Source organism: Phoenix dactylifera, chromosome 15 (assembly GCF_051530095.1).
Source record: "Phoenix dactylifera cultivar Ajwa chromosome 15, Ajwa_hap1_PhDact_Kaust_v1.1, whole genome shotgun sequence".
NCBI lineage: Eukaryota > Viridiplantae > Streptophyta > Magnoliopsida > Arecales > Arecaceae > Phoenix > Phoenix dactylifera.
Window position 1 is genome coordinate 22,257,005 of NC_143204.1, and position 21,428 is coordinate 22,278,432.

The 21,428-nt window shown below is 39.4% G+C and overlaps 2 protein-coding genes across 6 annotated transcripts; one reads left to right on the plus strand and one right to left on the minus strand.

Annotated features, from left to right (window-relative positions):
• The first annotated feature begins 1,395 nt into the window (after positions 1-1,395).
• LOC103714826 (ethylene-responsive transcription factor 1-like) lies at positions 1,396-6,084 on the plus strand. 5 transcript variants are annotated; one of them, XR_015973728.2, is made up of 5 exons: positions 1,497-1,901; positions 3,837-4,613; positions 4,724-4,814; positions 4,960-5,299; positions 5,412-6,084. XR_015973728.2 is itself a non-coding variant. In XM_008802250.6 (3 exons), exons 1-2 carry the CDS (start codon positions 1,640-1,642, stop codon positions 4,580-4,582), a joined length of 1,008 nt encoding a protein of 335 aa, XP_008800472.1. In that variant the 5' UTR covers positions 1,396-1,639; the 3' UTR covers positions 4,583-4,613; positions 4,724-4,926. The 5 variants fall into 5 exon arrangements, 2 of the variants coding, with proteins under 2 accessions (XP_008800472.1, XP_008800471.1); XR_015973727.2 differs by having other exon boundaries at positions 1,496-1,901; positions 4,960-6,084; XR_605277.6 differs by having other exon boundaries at positions 1,499-1,901; positions 3,792-4,613; positions 4,960-6,084.
• Positions 6,085-11,263: 5,179 nt separating this feature from the next.
• Positions 11,264-20,581, minus strand: LOC120113290 (uncharacterized). Its single transcript, XM_039134346.3, has 5 exons — positions 20,401-20,581; positions 13,655-14,549; positions 13,336-13,536; positions 12,261-12,456; positions 11,264-11,696 (listed from the first exon to the last, which is right to left on the minus strand). The coding sequence occupies exons 2-5, from the start codon at positions 14,507-14,509 to the stop codon at positions 11,512-11,514; spliced, it is 1,437 nt and encodes a 478-aa protein (XP_038990274.2). The 5' UTR covers positions 14,510-14,549; positions 20,401-20,581; the 3' UTR covers positions 11,264-11,511.
• Between the last annotated feature and the right edge of the window lie 847 nt (positions 20,582-21,428).

Genomic DNA, 21,428 nt, shown 5'->3' on the forward strand with positions numbered 1-21,428 from the left:
ATTTTATTATTTATTCTTAATTTTTGATCCACTCCTCAATGCAAGACAACAAATTCTTTTGAAATGTCTGCTATCACTTGGTTCTACGATTGTTATCATTGTGATTTATTTTTAGTAAAATAAAAAGGATTCATAAGCAGTGAGAATAATGTAAGAGATAATCTTCTCAATCTTCTCGCCCCCTCTCCCCCAACTATCCCGTCCAACTCCGCTTACGACAAGACTCCTTTCCTTCTCTCCTACCAAACCCAAAAAGGAGTCGCCTTTGGGCTTCGAGATGTGCGGCGGAGCGATCATCGCCGACCTCAGGCCGGTGGGGACCCGGCGGCTGACGGCCGACCACCTGTGGCCGGCCCTGAAGAAGGGCGCCGACAACGGGGGCAGGAGGACGGGGCGGAAGCATGAGGTGGTGAAATCGAAGACGACTTTGACCCAACATGTATAATGTCAAAGGAGCCTAGAAATGTTTGACCCGACATGTCTCCGATTTCTAAAATTTGACTACACTCAACCCATTCTAGAATATAATGGTAACGTCTACATCTAAATTCTAGATTGCATGCCAAGGAAAATCTTCCAATGCTTCTATAGATGACTGATTTTTAATCTAATCATAGTCAAAACCCTAAAATAAGCAATATGCCATGTAAAACTTTCTTTGTTTTCTTCTAAAGAAACCTGAAGCCTTTTTTGCAACTCTCCATTCTCCCTTTTTCCAAAAAAAAAAAAAATCACCATTATGCATAATTATTCTTTCATGATAATTAATTTCGTCCTGTTCATTCCATAATTCAATCTATAACTGCAATATCCCTTTTTCTTAACTTTTATTCTATTTTATTCTTTAATTCAATCTATATCAATCCACTCTGGCCTTTCCCCCAAAAAAATCTTCCATATTAGCATTTTTTAGATCGAAAGCTGGTAGAGGATTCTAGTAATTTCAACTAATCAAAGAAATAATACTATACTCTCAAAAAACATTAAAGAATTAGATATATTCACAAGTATAACAATTCTATGCACACAAAAAAAGCTAATGAAAATAGTAAATTAAGTTATTGTGTGAATAAATTTGTTTATCTTCTCATGCAAGTGTTCCAGTAACATATATCAACATCATGTTTCTACTTATTAAGAATGAGTTAGTATTATTTTATTTTATATTTTCTATCTCAAAACAAAAAAAATAATAAAACTAAAAACAAATTTATTTTTAGTTCCAAAATTTTGGACAATTGTGCTAAGGCGAGCAATTTTATTCATGAATTTTGGAATAATATTTCTATAACATTTATTTATTATACTTATTATTATCATATTCCTACTTATTTAATATTCTTGGTATCACTTCGCAATAAACCCACCATCCAGTTGACGCTGGACACTAATCCACACGCAACCGCCTTTCCTTCCGTCCCTAACAGCTGGCATTTTTTTTTTCCCTCCTAAACTCATCCTTTATATAGAAAGAGGGAGAGGCAACTCCCCCACCTTCCCGTCCAAAATTCCAAATCCCTTCCACAAAAAACCCCTCTTCCCTTCTTTATCTCGTTTCCAAACCCCCCAAACCTCGTCTTCTCATTTTCTCGTCTTCTCAGAACAGAGACCCAAAAAGGCGTCGCCTTTGAGCTTCGAGATGTGTGGTGGTGCGATCATCTCTGACTTCATTCCGCTGCCGGCGGGAGGCCGCCGGCTCACCGCCGACTCCCTCTGGCCAAATTTCAAGAAGGGCGGTGGCGGCGGTGGAAAGAAGAAAGGCCGGAAGCAGGAGGTGGTGGAGTTCGACGACGATTTCGAGGCCGACTTCGAGGACTTCAAGGACGAGTCCGAGGAGGACGAGGAGGAGGAGATCGACGTCAAGCCCTCCGCCTTCGTCTCCAAGGCCCCCTTCTCTGGAGGTAAACTGAGAGGCTCTGTTGAGTTGATTGTTCTTTTGGCCATTTCCATGTTTTTTGTAGCTTATGATGTTATGCTGTGAATTCTAGTTTGTTACGCCCGAATTTTTCTCCTATTTGTTGGAGATTTATGCGAAATGGGTTTTGTTCTTGACGTTTTCTTTGTTGCTCGGCGAGAGCTTGGGATAATTTCAGGGATTCCTTCTTCTTGTTAGCTTGCTATTGTTGTTTGTGGATTTGATTTTTTTTGGGTAGTATTTTTTCTCCTTGTTAACTATTTTCATCTAATGGATTTTCTTCAAGAAAAAAAAAGAAATAAAAATCCTTCTAATGGATTTTCTCCTTATTAACTATTTTCCTTTAGGATTTGAGTAAGAGTTTTGATGGTTCTCCGTTTTAGCCTTTATTTCACGGGAAAAAAAAAACTTTGGTTAGAATAGATCCCATAAAATTGGTTTATATTGTAGAGGTTCTTTCCGAGAAGAACAGGTGCCAGAAATAAAAATCATATTTGAACCAGAGATATAATAGTACTTCATGGGTATTGCCCTTTTGGGCTTCTACCCCTATAAATTTCTTGGTTATTAATATATCTTTTTGAATTTATGCTGAATCTTTTGCTAAACAAATATTTGCTTCCTCCCTTAATTTCTCTTAATTAAAACTAAAAACTTCCCTATTTCAAAATGCGTGTATATATGAATATTCTTATTTTCAGACTTCTGTTTCCATTTGTCCCCTTTTTGGCTGAAGACTTAAGTAGGATATCATTTTTGTTGTGATATATTGCTTATAACTTACGTGGTACTTCATCTTTAAATATACAAAGTATCACCCAAATTAATCTGCCCTTTTAGTTATGTATTCACCATCTTATGTTTGATTTTGTCTCCTCTCCCACAATTTATTTCTTTGATTTCATCTTTTTTTATAGTCATTATATTGTTCTGTTGTTTGGAGTGGTATATGGTTGTTGTCTTACTGCTGGTTTTGCCTTGTCAAGGTCTATTTTATGGTTTCAGGATTGTAATCTGGACTTTGCTGTTCTTCATTAATTTAGGTTTCTATTAAATGAATTATCCAATAAAGAGATGATCTACTAGTGAGAAATTACAAGTACACAGAATTGCAGGTGTTTTTAGCATATTGGCTTTCGTAGGATATAGCTGGAAAATCAGAGTCAAAGATCAATGTTAACTAAGTTGTTTATCGTAAAAATGTTAGAGGTAGGCTATAATTTGTGTCAGGTTGTTCCTGCAAAGAGGAAATAAAAATAATCAGTGATTGAATTGGAGAGTGGAAACTGAAAACTCACATGACTCATTATTAATTCTATTATGGCTATCTTTCTGTTGATCCCATGAAAGTGAATGTCTAAATTATGAGATTCTATGGAACAGTGAATGGATCTGCACTCTTATTGTCATTAATTAATGAGTCGCATTTTCTTGCATCGGCTATTGCAAAAGTGGATATAAAAAAATATGGTGCAATTTTTTGTGTGGACAAATAACATCAGGCCTTCTATGTTTTCTGGAATTTTGTTATTGACGGGAAAGGAAAGTGAAATTGATGTGTTTTTGTGCATGGAAGTGGCATGGGATGTTGTCCGCTACTTAATTTTTTATTACTGCTGGCATACATCTTTGGTTGATTGTACTCTATTTCTGGTTCATCAGTCACGGTATGGGAGAGTAGCAGAATGGAGTTGTTATTTTATAAAAATTCCTCTGATATTAAACTCTGTTTTTTATCTGTTATGTGTGATCGAACTTCATATGGAATGGTTTGTTTCTTCTTAAATTACATATCAGATAGTTGAGATCTGTTAAAAGGAAATTTTCCTGTCCATGTTACTTTTGTGTCTTTTCTTATGTTCTCTATGGACTGCAGAGGGTTCAACCACTCTAAAATCAGTAGAATTCAATGGGTGTGCAGCTAGATCAACAAAAAGGAAGAGAAAGAATCAATACAGAGGAATCCGCCAGCGTCCGTGGGGCAAGTGGGCAGCTGAAATCAGAGATCCCCACAAAGGGGTTCGTGTCTGGCTTGGAACATTCAACACTGCTGAAGAAGCTGCAAGAGCTTATGATGTTGAAGCTCGTCGTATCCGGGGCAAGAAAGCTAAAGTGAACTTCCCTGAAGCACCTGCGAGTGCCCAAAAACGCAACCAGAAACCAACTTTGCAAGCACCAAAACCAGCATTGTCAGAGGAGCAGAAGTCAAAGCCCGAGTACATGAATTCCCTTCCCTTGCTAGAATCTTCTCCACCTTCCGGGGGCACTGGGTTTTTAAATTTTCTCTCTGATCAGGGAAGCAACTCTATTGATTGTTTAGATTTCGGATGGGAACATGAAACCAAGAATCCCGAGATCACATCAGTTCTTGCTCCTATGATAACTGAGGGTGATGAATCCAGATTCCTGGAGCATGGTAGACCCCAGAAGAACCTGAAAAGCCAATCTGGTGAGGCAGTACCAGCAGAGGAAAACTCTGCATTGAAACTTTCTGAGGAGCTATCTGCCTATGAATCATATATGAAGTTCCTGCAGATCCCTTATCTTGAGGGGAGCACATATGAGTCAATTGACAGCCTCTTCAGCTGTGAAGTGGCTCAGGATGGTCTGAACCCTCTGAATCTTTGGAGTTTTGATGACCTGCCCACAGAGAGCAGCATTTACTGAGGGATAATGGTTTTCTGTGAATAATGATAAGGTAAGCATTCCCATGGTCATGTTGGGTTTCTTAAGCCCTGCTAACTCCGCATATTGAACTTCATGAAGAAGTGCGTTTTCTTTCATATCTTTTTTTTTTTTTTTTTGCAGGAATTGTTGTCATTGGAGGATCTGGAGGACCAGAAATGTTTGCCGGCTGCAATCAATTGAATTGAATTATGGTTTACAAAAGTACCTTTAGGTATCGAGTTTATATACTGTTGCCTTGTGAAGTCTCTCTGCTTTTGAGTACTTGGATTTTGATGTTTGTTTGATGACATTTTGGGTATCTCTGAGGACTGATTGAATGCTTCTTTTGTTGTGTGCGCCTCTTGATGCTGTGGTAGATTGTGGACTTGGTGGGACTTGTGCATTTGTCCCATGCTTGATTCTTCCTGGTAGTTTTCTCATAGGCTGGGCTAATTATTAGGCCATAAAGATGGGAGGGAGAAGGCTGCATCCGAGCTGCAGTTTTTATTGGGTGTGGTGGATGATGGAAATTTGAATGAGAATATGGTTAATGGTGGTTACAGTGACTACATCGTTTTCTGTTCGTTTTATGGATTCCTTTATGATGATATCTTGTTTTTTCTGGCTGTTTGCTATCTAGGCAAATGGTTAGCTTTTGCTCTCTAGAGGTGCAAGGAAATGCCAATAAAGGTGGTTCCTTCAGCAACTATGGATCTGGTTGGTGTCAATTCAGAACTAGTGATAATTTTGTCTGGTAACGCAATGAAGTTAGATATGTGATGAATTGATATATACGCATATATTCTTGGTGGGTTCTTGCTGTGAACAGTTCGGGGAAATACTGCCAAATGGTTTCCGAGACTCACAAGCTAGACCAATTATATGGGGACGTTTTCAGGCCAAAAATATTGGGAAGTGGAGAAGAAGAGGAGGAAACAAGGTAAAGGTCCCAATACTTGGCTTGTGATGTGGAGATCATGTCTTCTGGATCCAGATGCATGGAACCCATCTTGGGGAGAAGAAAGACAGCTGCTTTTGGTGTGTTGTTCCATACTTTTCTTTCACCTGAGACACCGCTTAAGCTGTAAGTTGGTGTGTTTGGTCCTTTGAGATCCACTTGGAGATGTGCTTGGTAATTCAGCAGCATCGATTACCAGTTTCCTTGTTAAAGGTGGATTGTGATTAAATGTGGTATGGGTGTGTTCAACTCTGCAGCCACGAGTGTTGTGACCCTTCAATTTCGGGGAGATTTTGCTGTATGGTTGATTCACAAGGCCAAACATTTGGAAATTGTCATCTTTTATTAGTCATTTTCAATGCTTAACACCCAAGTTATTTTTTGTTTCCCTTCTTTGTGACATGAGTGCCAAGCCTCCACACAACTGTAGGTAAAAAGCATGGTGGTGTATCAAACCTAGGTTTAATGTGGTTGTGCAATGCATATGACATTATGACTCAATGAGTTGATCATTTTAATATACATACTCTTAACCATTTGTTAGTACCATGTGTATTTTCTCTCACTTGCCTTTTTTCTTTTTCATCAACCTTCAACACAAACTCTCCCTTTCTTTTACTTTTTTTTTTATAATCTTATTGGAATTATTCTCTTGGTGGTTTTAACATTTTGATCTATCCTTCAATTAAATGATGAGAGCAAAAATGTCTGTGCGCCCGGTAAAGCTGATCTTATTGTTTCGGAAAATATATAATACTTATTTTGAGTCAGATCCAATGTTTTCGACCCTGCAGGGCATTTTCTAATTTTTATACATTCATTTATTCATGTCTCTAAGATGGTTGGCCCATAATCACATGATTCGCTGCTTTGCTGGTTTGGTTAATCTGGTTTCAAACTCACACTATGCAGTCTGCATTTGTTTAGTGAATTGGGTTCTCTTAACTAGAAATCGACCGAATGAACCGTCATATAGAGGTCCTAGTTTACTCATCTTGTAATGCTACCCAAAATGATGAGGCATGCTACTTTGGCGATTATGACGACTCTGTTTGTAATATGGTTCGTTCATTTTCTTTTTATTGTGAGTTTGTTTTTAATCTGCTGAATTGATTGTGGAATAGAATAATTTATTTTGATAGAAAGAGGGGCATTAACCCCTTGCAGTATAATTAATCAGATCCAGATATTTAAAGATTCATTTATCAAGAATCAATTTCAAAAATCTTTAATTGTTAAGAGCTGTGGCCAAGGGTATAAACCCCCCAGTTCATAAATTAGACTAATGTATTGAAGAACATTCATTCGTGATTCTAAGCCTAAATGTTTTCAAATACGACTCTTTTCACCCTGGAAGATTAGCTTTTAGCTCAAGAAATTTTAATCAAATGAAAGTTGCTTGGTGTATCTGATCGATTCAACCAAAAAAAAAAGCCTCCTAGGTATCTGTTATTGCAGGGGATACAAGTTTTTTCTAATAAAAGGAGAAAAAATAGCATGATGCCCAATGTGGGGTAGATAGCAAGCTCTTAAAGTAGCAACCGCGAGATTCGATTTGGATGCTTTGTTTTGAAGGTTGTCGCATCTGAGTCAACATGTCTGGCGGCTCCCGACAGGGCCACGCGTGGGCTGTTCCTATGGGATCTTGGCACGCGACTTACTAGTTACTACTCAACCCAAACTTTTACCTCAAGCTGAGCGCCTCTGTCGCACGTGACAGGCACGGACTCATGCTTGACTTTTTATGCGGGTGGTGTCTTTGTGTGTACCAACTGTTCGAGCGCATGCCAAACAGGGTACCAACCGACCAAATTAATAAAATCTCTTACATTGATACGATAGATATAGGTTTCTTCTCATTTGCTCTTTTGTTCCATTAGGTAACTGACACCGTGTGTGTGGTGAATCAGTACGGGTTGCCGTATCAAACATAATGGAGGAGGTCATGAGAGTTCTAGAGAGTTGCGTTGCATGTCTATTTTAGTTCAAGTTAAGAATATTTTCCAATATAACCTTCTTATTCTAACATAAGATGCAGTATTTTCCCAAACACCTCTAAGCCTGCAAACCTGGTGAAGGCAGGATTTGATATTAAGCATCGAGTAAAATTATGAGAGATTACAAGCAACATAAGTTGGCACCTTCTAACCTGATTATTTGCTGCTGCATTACCATTTAGCACCATCATTTATGATGCTACATAGCCGGCAGAACGGCTATCTTTTTCAAAACTACTGTTACTCAAAGCAACCTGAAATTAGGCCATCCGGCATCTTCACCTCCAACGGTATAGCCACCGGGATCAAAGTTGCATGGCTTGGAGAGGCTGGGATTACCATTTCCAAATTTTCAGAGATATGAAAAAAATCGCCTCGTAAGGAGAAACAGAAAACTTTTCTGAGATTGAATGATCATTGCATCCCCTATAACGTCAAGTTTCTCTCCCCAGCCAGCAACGATCCTTCTCTTTTTCCGCTTACAACAGGCTCCCAATGCAAGCTATTCCATGTAAGTCCCATTCATGAACTGGTAATGTAACCTGAAACCTTTAATTACATAGTAAATATAAGGTAAAAGAAGGAAAGAACAAAAACATATCAGGTACCATGGTCAGTGATCTTCCACAAAATAAATTCCAAATCACATACATTAGTGTGATCAGAGCTGAAACACCTCAGTTAATCCAGCAGCATATCTTTCAAACAGTATATTTCATCCATAGCCAAGTACCCTATGGATATCATAGTCAGACAAACAAGCAACGCACTAAATCAAAATACTCGAGCAGTAGTAGCTGCTGCTTGGTGGAACTCAGCATTACACCATTAGGACCTATGGTTCAAACTACCACTCATCTTCAGCACTAGACCTGTTAATCGGGGATTTCACCTCACTAAATGAGAACTTATCACCTTCAAATAACAGGAGCACGGCAAGATACATAAGAAAGAGCACTCCCTTTCAAATCTACAATGCAGCATAGCCTGTCTTGGCATCTCAAAAGCCTTTTCCACCTGAATTCAGTCAGATTTGTATAACGGAGCAAGTAGACTGCAGTATTGAAGCATGAGGCATATTCGTCTCAAATGAAGAAAACACACTAGTTCCTTTCATTCATTGCTAAAATGAGGAAACTTCATGTTGGGGGGAAAAAGGTTGTCTCGGAGCAGGAGGCGACCAGGCACCTCTCCGAGCAGGAGGCGACCAGGCATCCCTCCGAGCAGGAGGCGACCGAGAATCCCTCCGAACAGGAGGCGACCGGGCATCCCTCCGAGCAGGAGGCGACCGGGCATCCCTCTGAGTAAGGGGTGGCCGAGTGGATCCTGAAGGGCTTGAAAGTGCCCAAGCGGCTCCTCCGACTAGGAAGCATTCGAGCGGTAAATCGCCATTATCGTATTCTCCCACGAATCGTGCCCTATCCTTACTAACAATCGATGCGTATGGCCTCCCCAGTCATTTAGCTCACGCAACAATTAAAGCGTATGGCCTCTCCGAACGCCTAGTTCACTCGACAATCAATGCATGTGACCTCTGCAGGCATGTGGCTTGTATGGCTCACTCAACAATTAAGACGCATGGCTCCTGTTGTCTACGAATGCTTAGCTCCACACGGCAAACCTACTTGGCCATAAACGACAGCATGGTTCCGTAGTAATTCAAAGACTCAGGCCTGATCTCCTACGAAGACAGCATTGATTTACACGATCGAGCATTAACTCCCACTGTACGTCCAACCATACGGCAGTACCTTCGCCCTATCACATCACAGGTAACCCAGGCCCCTCTATAAAAGGGGAATTTCTCCATTTTTAGGGGGGGGGGAGTTCTGACTATTTACGGCTACAGTTCATTCATACATTTGCCCCCTCTGACTTAAGCATCGGAGGGCCGGCGCCGGAAACCCCGGCCACCGACCTCTTGCAGGTCTCCCGGAGGACGTCGCACATTGCCGGATCGCCGCCATTCGCCAAGCCTTCCTGGAGCTCCTCCTTCCTGGCCCAGTGGTCGCCCCCGGGTCCAAATTCCAGCAACAGTTGGCGCTAGAGGAAGGGTCCGAGTCGCGACCATGAAGCTGAGAAGCAAGGGAGCTTCAAATGCCTCTCGACGTCCTCCGCCTAGCCCTGGACACTCTGTCCAGAACTCACCCCCTCCGGCCGATTCGACTCCCCAAGTTCGGCCGGAGCAGTTTGATGCTCTGGTGCAGTAGGTTCAGGCCTTGGCAACTGTTGTCCAAGGCCTGCAGCCCAGGGGCGTCCCGACAGCGCCGTTCGCCAAGCCTTCCTGGCCCAGTGGTCGCCCCCGGGTCTAAATTCCAAATTGGACCCGGGGGCGGCCGTCGGCTAAGGAGGAGGAGCTCCAGCGCGAGAATGGCGGGTGACGGTCCGTCGGCGGGCGGCGTCCTCCAGGAGACCTGCAAAATGCCGGTGGCCGGGGTTTCCGGCGCCGGCCCTCCGATGCTTAAGTCAGAGGGGGGCTTAATTTTGGAGAAGGAGAGGGACTGTATGTAGAAGTCCGAAGCCTCCTTTTGGGAGAAAGAAGCCTCCCTTTTTATAGGGAGAGTGGCAGGTACTAATGATGAGACGCTTCGAGAAAGAAGGGACGCTGTCCACCTACTCCCATTAAAGTGTCTCGAAGCGCGCGATAACTCAAAATTCACCCTCCTAATCCACTTTTACTTCCCGCGCTCGAGCCTACGAGCAGCTCGAGCTCGGAAGTCGGGGGATAGTGTTGGGGGAAAAAAGGTTGTCTCCGAGCAGGAGGCGACCAGGCACCCCTCCGAGCAGGAGGCGACCAGGCATCCCTCCGAGCATGAGACAACCGAGAATCCCTCCGAGCAGGAGGCGACCGAGAATCCCTCCGAGCAGGAGGCGACCGGGCATCCCTCTGAGTAAGGGGTGGCCGAGTGGATCCTGAAGGGCTTGAAAGCGCCCAAGCGGCTCCTCCGACTCGGAAGCATTCGAGTGATAAACCGCCATTATCGTATTCTCCCACGAATCGTGCCCTATCCTTACTAACAATCGATGCGTATGGCCTCCCCAGTCATTTAGCTCACGCAACAATTAAAGCGTATGGCCTCTCCGAACTCCTAGTTCACTCGACAATCAATGCATGTGACCTCTGCAGGCATGTGGCTCGTATGGCTCACTCAACAATTAAAACGCATGGCTCCTGTTGTCTACGAATGTTTAGCTCCACACGGCAAACCTACTTGGCCATAAACGACAGCATGGTTCCGTAGTAATTCAAAGACTCAAGCCTGATCTCCTACGAAGACAGCATTGATTTACACGATCGAGCATTAACTCCCACTGTACGTCCAACCATACGGCAGTACCTTCGCCCCGTCACATCACAAGTAACTCAGCCCCCTCTATAAAAGGGGAACTTCTCCATTTTTAGGGGGGAAAAAAAGTTCTGACTATTTACGGCTACAGTTCATTCATACATTTGCCCCCTCTGACTTAAGCATCGGAGGGTCGGCGCCGAAAACCCCGGCCACCGGCCTCTTGCAGGTCTCCCGGAGGACGCCGCACATTGCCGGATAGCCACCGTTCGCCAAGCCTTCCTAGAACTCCTTCCTGGCCCAGTGCTCGCCCCCGGGTCCAAATTCCAGCAACACTTCATATTTGGATTTAAGTTTGAAACTAATTCAAGCAATATTCCATAATATGCTCCTATAACGAATTTTCGATACAATGTCCAGTGATCATAAGCTTGAAACATATACCAACCCAAACTAATGCTTCTCCCGTATTTTCTGCTATTATATATACAATTCCTTTTCCTGTACATAAATGTGGATGACTGAACAGTTGTGGTAGCACAATACTTTAGAGCTCATAATGTGCAACCTAGAGAATCAATTGAATTCGGCAACCATAACAATATTAAACATCAGCAACTAAGAAACATGAGTTTCAGTTTGTATTCAAGGAAAAGAGAGAGATGCATAAGAGATCCCTTGTGAAAGCTAACAGCTTAGTTTTGAGTATAGGTCATCCAAAGCAGAATACAAAGGCCCAGCAGCTTTTGGTCTCTCCACTGTCCCCAAAAGGATGTCGGTGGTGGTCAGATAAGGATCACCATAGAAACGCAAATTAGTATCCATCCTTGTTGCAACAACATTTCCTTCCAGGGAGACCCCAACAAAAGCACCTATTCATCATACTCAAATACATCAAATTTCTTTTAATAAAAATTACAAGGCACTACCAAACCCGCTAGCTGCATATATGGTCATCATACTTATCAATATAGACATGCATTAAGTGGTGCAGCTATGGCATGAGGTACTAACACTTTTTTATGGTAAAGCTCTGGGTTACAATCATGGCAATTAATTGTATGGCTTGAAGGGAGAAGGGAGGGGAGAGAGAAGAAAAGGAGGGGAAAAAAAGTTATTAAAAAAGTCACATTTCTTCAAATAAATATGTGAATATTTAAACACCTTCCTTGTCTTTCCTTATTTTGCAACTGCTGCTTTATACAAAAAGTCTTTTATAATCTAATAAATGCTCCCACCTATTTTGATGCAAATGCAACTTCAAGAGAATTGCTGACAAGATAGAAAAGGAATAAATAGGATGTGCTGAAGATTGTCAAGAAGACAGAAAAGGAATCTTCATTCATAGGATGTTTGAAGAACTTTTAGAGTGGAAGACCTTGAATTAATTTAGTTGAACTTTATCATGACATATGCTTGCTTCAGGAAATTATTACCTTTGCTGCAACTGTAAGTATAACACATGCCAGACCCTCTATCTCCGGCTCGGAGATCCGCTTCAAACACCCTGCCAACTGGTCCTGCTGCAACACTCAAGCCAGCCCCAAGAGAAAAGTGCATGCGGCTAGTGAATGCCTTCACAGCTTTACTGCCATGAAGAACAATGATGAAATCTGTGAGCTCGCCCCCAATCTGTATGATAGAAGGGGAAACATCAGACAACAGGCCTTTTTTTTAATTTCAAAGGCATGACAGCAAAGTTCTAGGATAAGTTCCAAACACAGGAAACTGAGCATGATCTTGGCTCATTAATAAATTTCAAATCAATGATTCAAAACATTTTTTTGCAACCCTTACTCACCAATGAAATCAGAAAGATAAATTTGATAGCATCCAACGCACTAGTTAGGATAACTAGTAAATACATAAAGTGTAGTCTAGTTTCAAGAACTTGCTTAACAAAAACAGAACTACCCATCAAATTGTTGGACATGCTTTGATTCTCTACAGTTTGAGAGTCTTTATATAAAATTATATATATTATTTTAGGTAAAGAAAAATATCATCTACAATATGATAATTATGTATGCATTTTTTTGTGTTGGGAAGGGGGAGGGATGGCTAGTGTGCGTAACATGATCCCTTTAAGAAACGAATGGAAAAGTCAGAACTCATTAACATGAGAGAATTCAACACTAGCATACTTGTACATGCAAAATTACTCTAATGGATCATCAATTAAGTGTATAAATGTACACAACAAGTTATAAGATTGTTAGACATCTGTTGCTACAACATGCAATGCTCTAACTAAAAATTTATATGATTCTTCCGTTCCTCTATAAAGTTCTGTATGGTCTAGCTCCTAACAAAATTTCCTCAACTAATCATTGTTTGCCACTATTCTTTTCACAGTTTTTCACTGACTCAACCATGTTGATTTCATACATGATACACCGCTATGTGCCTCTGCAGGTAAATTTGTTTAAATAATAATGCCTAACATCATAACTACAAAAGTGGAGGGTGGAAAAAACATAGTAGCATGAACTCATCTTAATGTATGCCTACCTGTGCTCCCCATCCTAACCCAACAGATAAAATGGCAGATGGTGCAGACCATGACCCATCTGACCTACGAGAAACTACCAGACCTGTACCAACTTTATACGTAAGAAATGCACCCGCTTTAGCAACTGTTAGTATGGCAAGCCCTTTTGCTCCTACGAGAACCGCCGAGGGGATAGATTTCTCAGGGTTCAATCTAGAAACCTGCACATATCAAAAAGTGGAAATATATTATGATGTATCCAGACTATAACGTAGACAGTCATATATGCTTCACAAGAAAAAGCTATTGATAGAAAAAGGAAAATACAGAATATTGCACCTGGCAATAGCTCCTCAGTGTGGTTGATGCCTTATATATCTCATATTCCATTGATACACCCACAGGCAAATTCAGCCACCCTCTTGTGCAGGTCCAATCCATAACATCATGTTTTGATGATTGCATCGCATTGCTAATGGAGTTAATCAAAATGCTCTGCAGTGGATCAAGCCTATCATAGCAAGCATCGCATACTCTCTGAGGATTGCGCTCTCTGAACTTGACAGGCAACAAACATCTCCCCTTCGTACAGTCTCTGCAGAAGATACCTCCACAAAACCGACAGTGATGCCTTCCACGAGTAATGGCTGTGAAAGGAGAAGTGCATTGCAGGCAGACAGCAGTGTAACTATCTGGCAGCCATTCAGGAGGTTCTGCTTCCAATATTTCTCTATGTACACCATAACTGATAGCTTCTGTTTCAAGGAGAGGTGGCGCACTTGGTGTGCAAACTGATGGATGCAAAAAACTGTCCCCATTCTTTTCAGAACTAAGAAATGATATGTCTGAGCTTGAATTTTGTTGTGATTGACTATCACCTTGAGTTCTGTTCTGGCCAGTTAAAATTGCAATTATCCCACTTAATACAGTTCTCAAGTTCACTTCAGGATTAGCTTTGGGTTGAGCAAAAATACATGGATCCTTGCCTGAATCATACCCCTCATAAAAATCAGATTCCAGTGATGGTTGATATAAGAAATCCTGTCCTAAGAATCTTGGTCCTGCTGAAGAAATACCCTTTCGATGGCCACCCAAAATATCAGATTTAAAGTTTCCATCATAATGATTTTCTTTATCAAGCTTAGAAAGCGAAGAGTATGAAATGATCCCTTCAGATTTTGTCATGAACTCCATTCAACACTCAATGATTATCAACAAATAGAGCTTTTCCTGCCTGCAGTTGTCATATATTTACTTTCAGATATAAACATCTAAAAAATCGCCAGGATCCAGATATCCTTCTTTAGTGTTTCATTGAAACACCAATATCAACAAACAGCAAGATAACATTTAGCACAAGGTTTTAAGTCCCAGCATACACAAACCAGTTTTGACCAAGGCCGAAACAGATCAGGTTCTCCAGAGACTGAACCAAAGCTGATATCTAGCTTCAGGTTTCAGTTAGTTTTGGCAGTTCAGTCAGCTTTGGTCCAGTTTCACTGGTTTCAGCTAGTTCTAACCAAAATTGACTTACGATCAAACGTAGATGCCTTTTTTAAAATATATATATATATATATATATATATATATATATATATATATATATATATATATATATATATATATATATATATATATATCCATGTTTATATCATATTAGGGTCATTTTGTCATCCATTTAAGTACACAGGCCATATAATGTCAATTTTCAATGGTTTTTCATTCTTTTTGTTCAATTCAAAGAGGGTACATACAGCCATCGATGTGGCTATTTCTCCAAAAATGCCCTTATTATGATACTCTGCAAAGACTAACATAAATATAATTCGTTGCATAGGAATAACTTCCTTTTTATATATATTTTTCTATAACTACATGAATTTGATTAAACAGCCAGTTAACCTCAAAATAATAGGAAATAAATGCTCTGAGTTTTACTAAAAAAAGGAGAAAAATATTTACAATCGGCATTGAAAACTTTAAAATTGTCAATATAATGAATTTTTCCCCAATTGAGGTTCAAGAGGTAAATTATTCAGGAATATTAGTATGCTCAATCTTACTAATATGCTATATTAACTTCAGCCTATAATCATCCAATCTATACATATAAAGAATCTATATAACACAAAATAATAATTGTTGTGTCATAACTTTTCTTGACTTTTTTTTATTTTCTTTTATTTCATTTTTTAGGCTTTTGTTTGATTTTTTTTTTTTTTTTTGACTGAAACCCCGAAACTTGGACAAAACGTCCAAAACTGTTGAAATGGGCCTGGCTAAAACCAAACTGAAACCTAAACTAAGTTTTCAAACGTTAATTTAACACAAATACAATCAAATGAAAAGCAAGGTAAAGCATTTCATTAGCATATTTATCATCTTGCTCCCACAATATCCTTGCAATTCTCTTCTATCCTTAGAAGGCAAAATTAAAAGAAATTAACACAAAGGCACAATTATACATAGCATTTAACATAGGAATTTAAGAAAGTCATAAGATAAGCAAGGCAAAGCATTTCCATTAGCATGTTTCTAATCTTTCTTCCAATAGTTACCCTGCAATTCACTTATATCTGAAAATTAAACAAAAAAAACCTTTTAATGGATTGGAAAAAGGTCAAGACAAAAACAACAAGCAATGGGGAACATCAAAGCCAAAAATGTTTCGAACACATGGAAACCTGTTGAGCATCAACAGCGATTCCTTGCAAAGCATTCCACTTACAGTAAGAAAATCCTTCACTCTAACAAATTGACTAAACAGTGAATGATTGATAGAAATACCCAATAGACCAAAAAGATTTTTTTTGGGTAAAATTATGGACCAAAAAGATTGACTAAATGTTGTGCACTGCATGCTGAAAAAAGCCAGATTGCTTCCACTGAGTGTCCTAGAATGTGGTGCATATGTCCGTATATGCAAATAAATATGTGCATGCGGTCCCTTGACCGCACTGCATACCCAATACATGGCTAGTAATATTTGGTTGGGCGACATATGGGCCTTAAAGATAATTTGCTTAGCACTTCTTTTGAAGAACAGGTTTTGCTTAGCACTTTCTGGACACGTATGCAACAGGATTAGCATCATGCAACTGCACATGTAGCCCACTTATCATTGTGTGACCGCATACATGCCCTTCTTAGCATTGTGGGACCACAAATCTGGCCACTCTTATGTAGGCCCATGGAAAATGGAAACTAAATAAATACTTAGCAATATAATAAAAATAAATCTAGTAAGCATGTATATGCTAGTACACATAAATGCAGCAAACATTCTTTATCCTAGAATTACAGATGTGGCAAGACAGCAACATAATTAAAACAAATGCAACCAGCTAAGGAGAATACATGCTGCAAAGTATATGAATAATAAGTATAGCAGCAACAAATATTCAGTGAGTGAACAACAAAATTAACGAAACTAGACAAACTAGAGCCAAATAGAAACAAATGCAGCAGACCAGCAACACAATAAACATCTACCATCCAAAAGAATAAATGCAGCGATACAAACAAAATGTCAAATCATAATTGTATGTAGAAAGTATTATGCTAAATCCAAAAAATGAGCTTAGGAAACAACCCTCAATGTTGCCATGTCTCTTATTCACTGTGTGATACGCATGCACGAGAAATACCAAAATTAAAAGTAAAGAAAAGCATCTCTAGTCATAGTTCCGGCAAACGAAGGCAAAAACAAAAGAAGTGTTGAATAAAGAAAGGGATGAAAGAAAAAAAAAATTAACCTCAATTAGGGCATAGGAAAGGAAAAGAGGGTAGTTAATAACTTATAGTAATTTGAGTGCGGAAACAAATCTGGGTTCAAACCGCTTGACCCAACTTGATAACTCCCCGAGCATGCTGATAACTATCCCAGAAGCATTCCCAGGGTATCTTGGAAGTATCCAGACATATCCCAAGAGTATCTAGGAAGTATTCAGACATATCTCAAGAGTATCATGATCCCATTTTCGTTAAAAAAAAAGGGTTTTTTGCATGGATACCCTTCTTAAAAAAAGGATTTTGCGTGAATACCCTTCCAAAATTGATATTTGCATGTATACCCTCGTAAAATATTTATTTTGCTATTCTACCCTTTTTTATTCCTGTTTTTGCATTTGTACCCATGCCATCTAATGCCGTTAAAAAATTAACGGTTTTAAATTAAAATGACTAAAATATCTTTAATAGGTAGGCGTGCAAATAGAAATTTTTATAAGAATATAGAAGTAAATAGAAACTTTACCACACTTTTGGATAAGAATTTGGGCAAAAGTCATATCATAATTATGAGGTGCTGGGCGACCCATGACTTAAAAGACTTGCAATTGACCTCCAATCAGAATAGGTGACCCATGACCTACTAACTGAGTCCATCTACAAGCCCGACCTTCTTCCAAAATCCAATTTCATTGCAGAAAACTTGCACATGACCCATATTTAGTTGAGTGTTCCCTCACTTTCTCCATTCAAAAGTTAAAAGAAACAAAAACCAAAAAACAGGAGGAAAAAGAAAAAGCCAGCTATCGAGACACCAGAGGTATCAACAGTGTAATAGATCGAGAGAGAATCCTGACGGGCCGAGGTTCCTTTGGATTCTGTGAACCAGCAGTCCTCTCTCTCTCTCTCTTCTGGGCCCAAGAGATTCTGAAGCAAAGCACAGCTGTGTGGAGCTCCTATCTTCTTCTTCTTCTTGGGATCCCACTACGCAGGGGGCGGGGAGGAAGCCGGGCACCGGAGGGGGTGGCGGTGGGAGGGAATAGTAAGGATAATAACGTCATTTCAAATTTTTATTTTATTTGTAATTAATATAAATATGATTTTTTTTAACACCGTTAGAACAACCGTTATATTAGGGGTATTTGTACAATAACAGAGTTTACGAGGGTATACATGCAAATATCAATTTTGAAAGGGTATTCACGCAAAATTTGATATTTAGAAGGGTATGGATGCAAAAAACCCAAAAAAAAATTCTTTCCTATATCAGACATGTACTAGAGCCATATCCATATATGATACGTATCAGTTATGGCCATGGGTGGTGTTCTGGAGTATCCGTGCTTGCTAGGTGCATTTTAAAACATTGCTTCTACTAGCTATGTTCTTAGCACAATGATATAGTCATACACTAATGCAAAAGTGTTTCCTTTTCCTCAATTTTTTTGTACTTATTAGAACCAAGTGGATGTTGGTGTGTTGCACTTTATGAAACTGAAAAGGCATAACACAAGATTGCATAGGAAAGAGGCATTAGGCAAGAAGTCGGTCCATAGATAATCGAACTGTCATACGCCTTGGAAATGATATGAGGTGTTCAGAAATGGTTGAAGTAGCTGAATAGGTGGAACACTATGACTACAACCCTTGGTAGATATACCAAAGAAAAAAATGATTTATTCATGTAGTAAAAATATTGATAAAAGAAAATATAATAGATGCCTATGATGAAGAACACTAACATGAGATTTATTAATGGTACAATTAAAAAATAAAAGGGGTAGAAAAATTTCTTGATTAATATAAAGGTCATGCTTGATAGAAATGAATGGTGAAGAAATATTCATATAGTCAAGCACAGGTAACTAGAATCAGGTTTTCTAGCAACAGTATAGTTGAACACCCAACAAGATGATGCTAAAAGGCTTATTAGCACATTAATTGCCCGTATAATCTGTTCAATGTTAGAGAATCCCACATTCCTTGCTTAGAGTGCCTCTCAGTTATTTCATTAATAGGGCCAATAATCTGAGTAAATACATAGCATATTTCAGCAACACCACTAACCACTTTAATGAAGTTATTTTTACCCATGGACTATTTCCAGAATCTATGCAGCTTGTGTGAAAAACAAGGAACCATCAACAAGCATCACCTTAACAAATCACACCATAATCTTACATCAAGTAAATAAAATATGCTCAAACCTATCTGTTTCCCCTAAGTTTCCACTTGTTACAAGGGATCACCAAAAGTCATAACTTCAGGGTCTTACACAATGTTATAACAAAGATGCCAATATGTCCAAACTCCAAATAAGCCCTACAGAATCTTCAAAAGCCCATGGATTGTACTATGATATATGTGTGTATGTATAGTATTAGGATGATGCGTAGCAAGTTGAACCAGCAAGAACTTTATAGTGATGTTAAATACTCAAAACTTTGTATCTCTCACTAAGTTCCAACTAATAACACAAACTCATAAACATAAACTTTTATTGCCATGAACCTGAAAAATGTTAACATTGCCTCTCTACACCATGTAGTATTCCCCAAAAATTTCCAAGTGTTTTGACATGTCCAAAAACCCAAGATCCAAGATGGTGTTGGCAACACTAGTCCCAGACTATAGTGCCCTTAATATGACGGAACATGTAACTCCACTAGCAGTCCACATCAACAAGAATTACTCTTTCAAGTCTTCTTCAGATTTCCCAAGTTGCATTAACTACTCAGCACATAATACTGAGTATCTAAGAAAATAGATAGGTCAATCCTCCTTCAGTTTTGGAAATCATATTTTCCTAGCATTATCAAAAAAATAACCACAAAATTTAAGATTACAGCAGTATTCCCTAATCTCCACTATTTTTTCGTATAACGTCCTGATCTCAAATTACTGAATAAAAAAATGAAGAATATAACAAAAAAGCCAAGAAAATTGTGATGTACATGCAAAATTCGGGGCTCGCGCAATTAATTACCCCATCATGTGATCATGCATGTGTTGTTCATCAGAGTTGGTCTCTCTACCAACAATCCACAACATCACCAAAATATTTTCCCCGTCTAATTAATATTATCATAAGCTTTCCAAAGAAAACATCCGTTTTTCCTTCTTTTTCTTATTCAGGTGTATATTAATAAAAAAAATCTCTAAATTTTCACTAATGCGATCGTATCCACCTCGAATAATGATAAGAGATTAACCGAAGGTTAGATAATCGCAGCATCCAACAAAAAACCCTATTACAAGCACCGAATTGAATGGAAAAAACCATACGAGCCCTAGAAATTTGGGGGGGTGGGGGGGAATAAAGAGGGAAGAGGAAGGAAGAATCGATCGAGACTGACCTATTGGATGCCACCGAGAAGACGGCAGCGAATTGCTTCAATGTCGGGAAGAGGTTGAAGCGATGGGCGGAGAGGAAGAGGTCGGCCTCGGAGGGCTTCGTTTAGTTTTGGTTTGCGGGATGGGAAAGAAAGGATGACACCTTATTAAAGACGTCACGTCAACACATAATTAAACTCTTTTACTTCAATTTTGAACCCTTTCCGTATATAAAGGAGAGAAAAAAAAAAATCAGTCGGTCCACCTTAGCCCATGGAGGACCTGAACTGGCTATGGAGTCTAAAATTTAGACTCGAGCTCGATCATATCACTTGGTGCGTCGGCCAAGACTCTTCTTCTTCAGTTTTTTATCTCAGCTAACTCCTTTTTTTTTTTTTCCTACTAATAGAATTTCTACCTATCTCGAGTTGAACATGAAAACTAGACCTGTTCACAGCTGGACGGCCAGATAAGCTCGGGCCTAAGGTTTAAACCTTCTGGCTTGGGCTAGGCCTAAAAAATAGACCAATGTAATAAACGGGCCAAGCTCGCGCTCGGGAATTAAATCCTAGCGAGAGCCCAATATATTCTGATTTTTTGCATTTTTTGTATTATTTGTTTATGTTTGATATGCTTGTAGACCTAATTAACAATTATTATTGGCACGTGAACTTAATAAGGTAATATGCATGGTGTAGATTGTTGGAAATATTTAATTATTTATATTTAGTAGTTTTTAAATATTTTTAAGCTTTTTTAAAGTTTTTTTATTATTTAAAAAAAATATCATGAAGCCCGAGATCCAACCTGAAGCTTAGGTAAGAGCTAGGCTTGTGCTTAAAATATATAGGCCTGAAAGTTGGGCTAAGCAGAATCGAAGTCGAAAAAAATTATTTTAACTTTTGAGCAAAGCCAACCTTGCCCGGTCCATAAACAGGTCTATTCGAGACCTACAAATCATGTGGGGGACATCCCTGCCATAGCATAATGCCCAATTTATTGGTCACTGGCAATAAAAATAGGATACTTTGGGGGGATATCCTTCCATTTG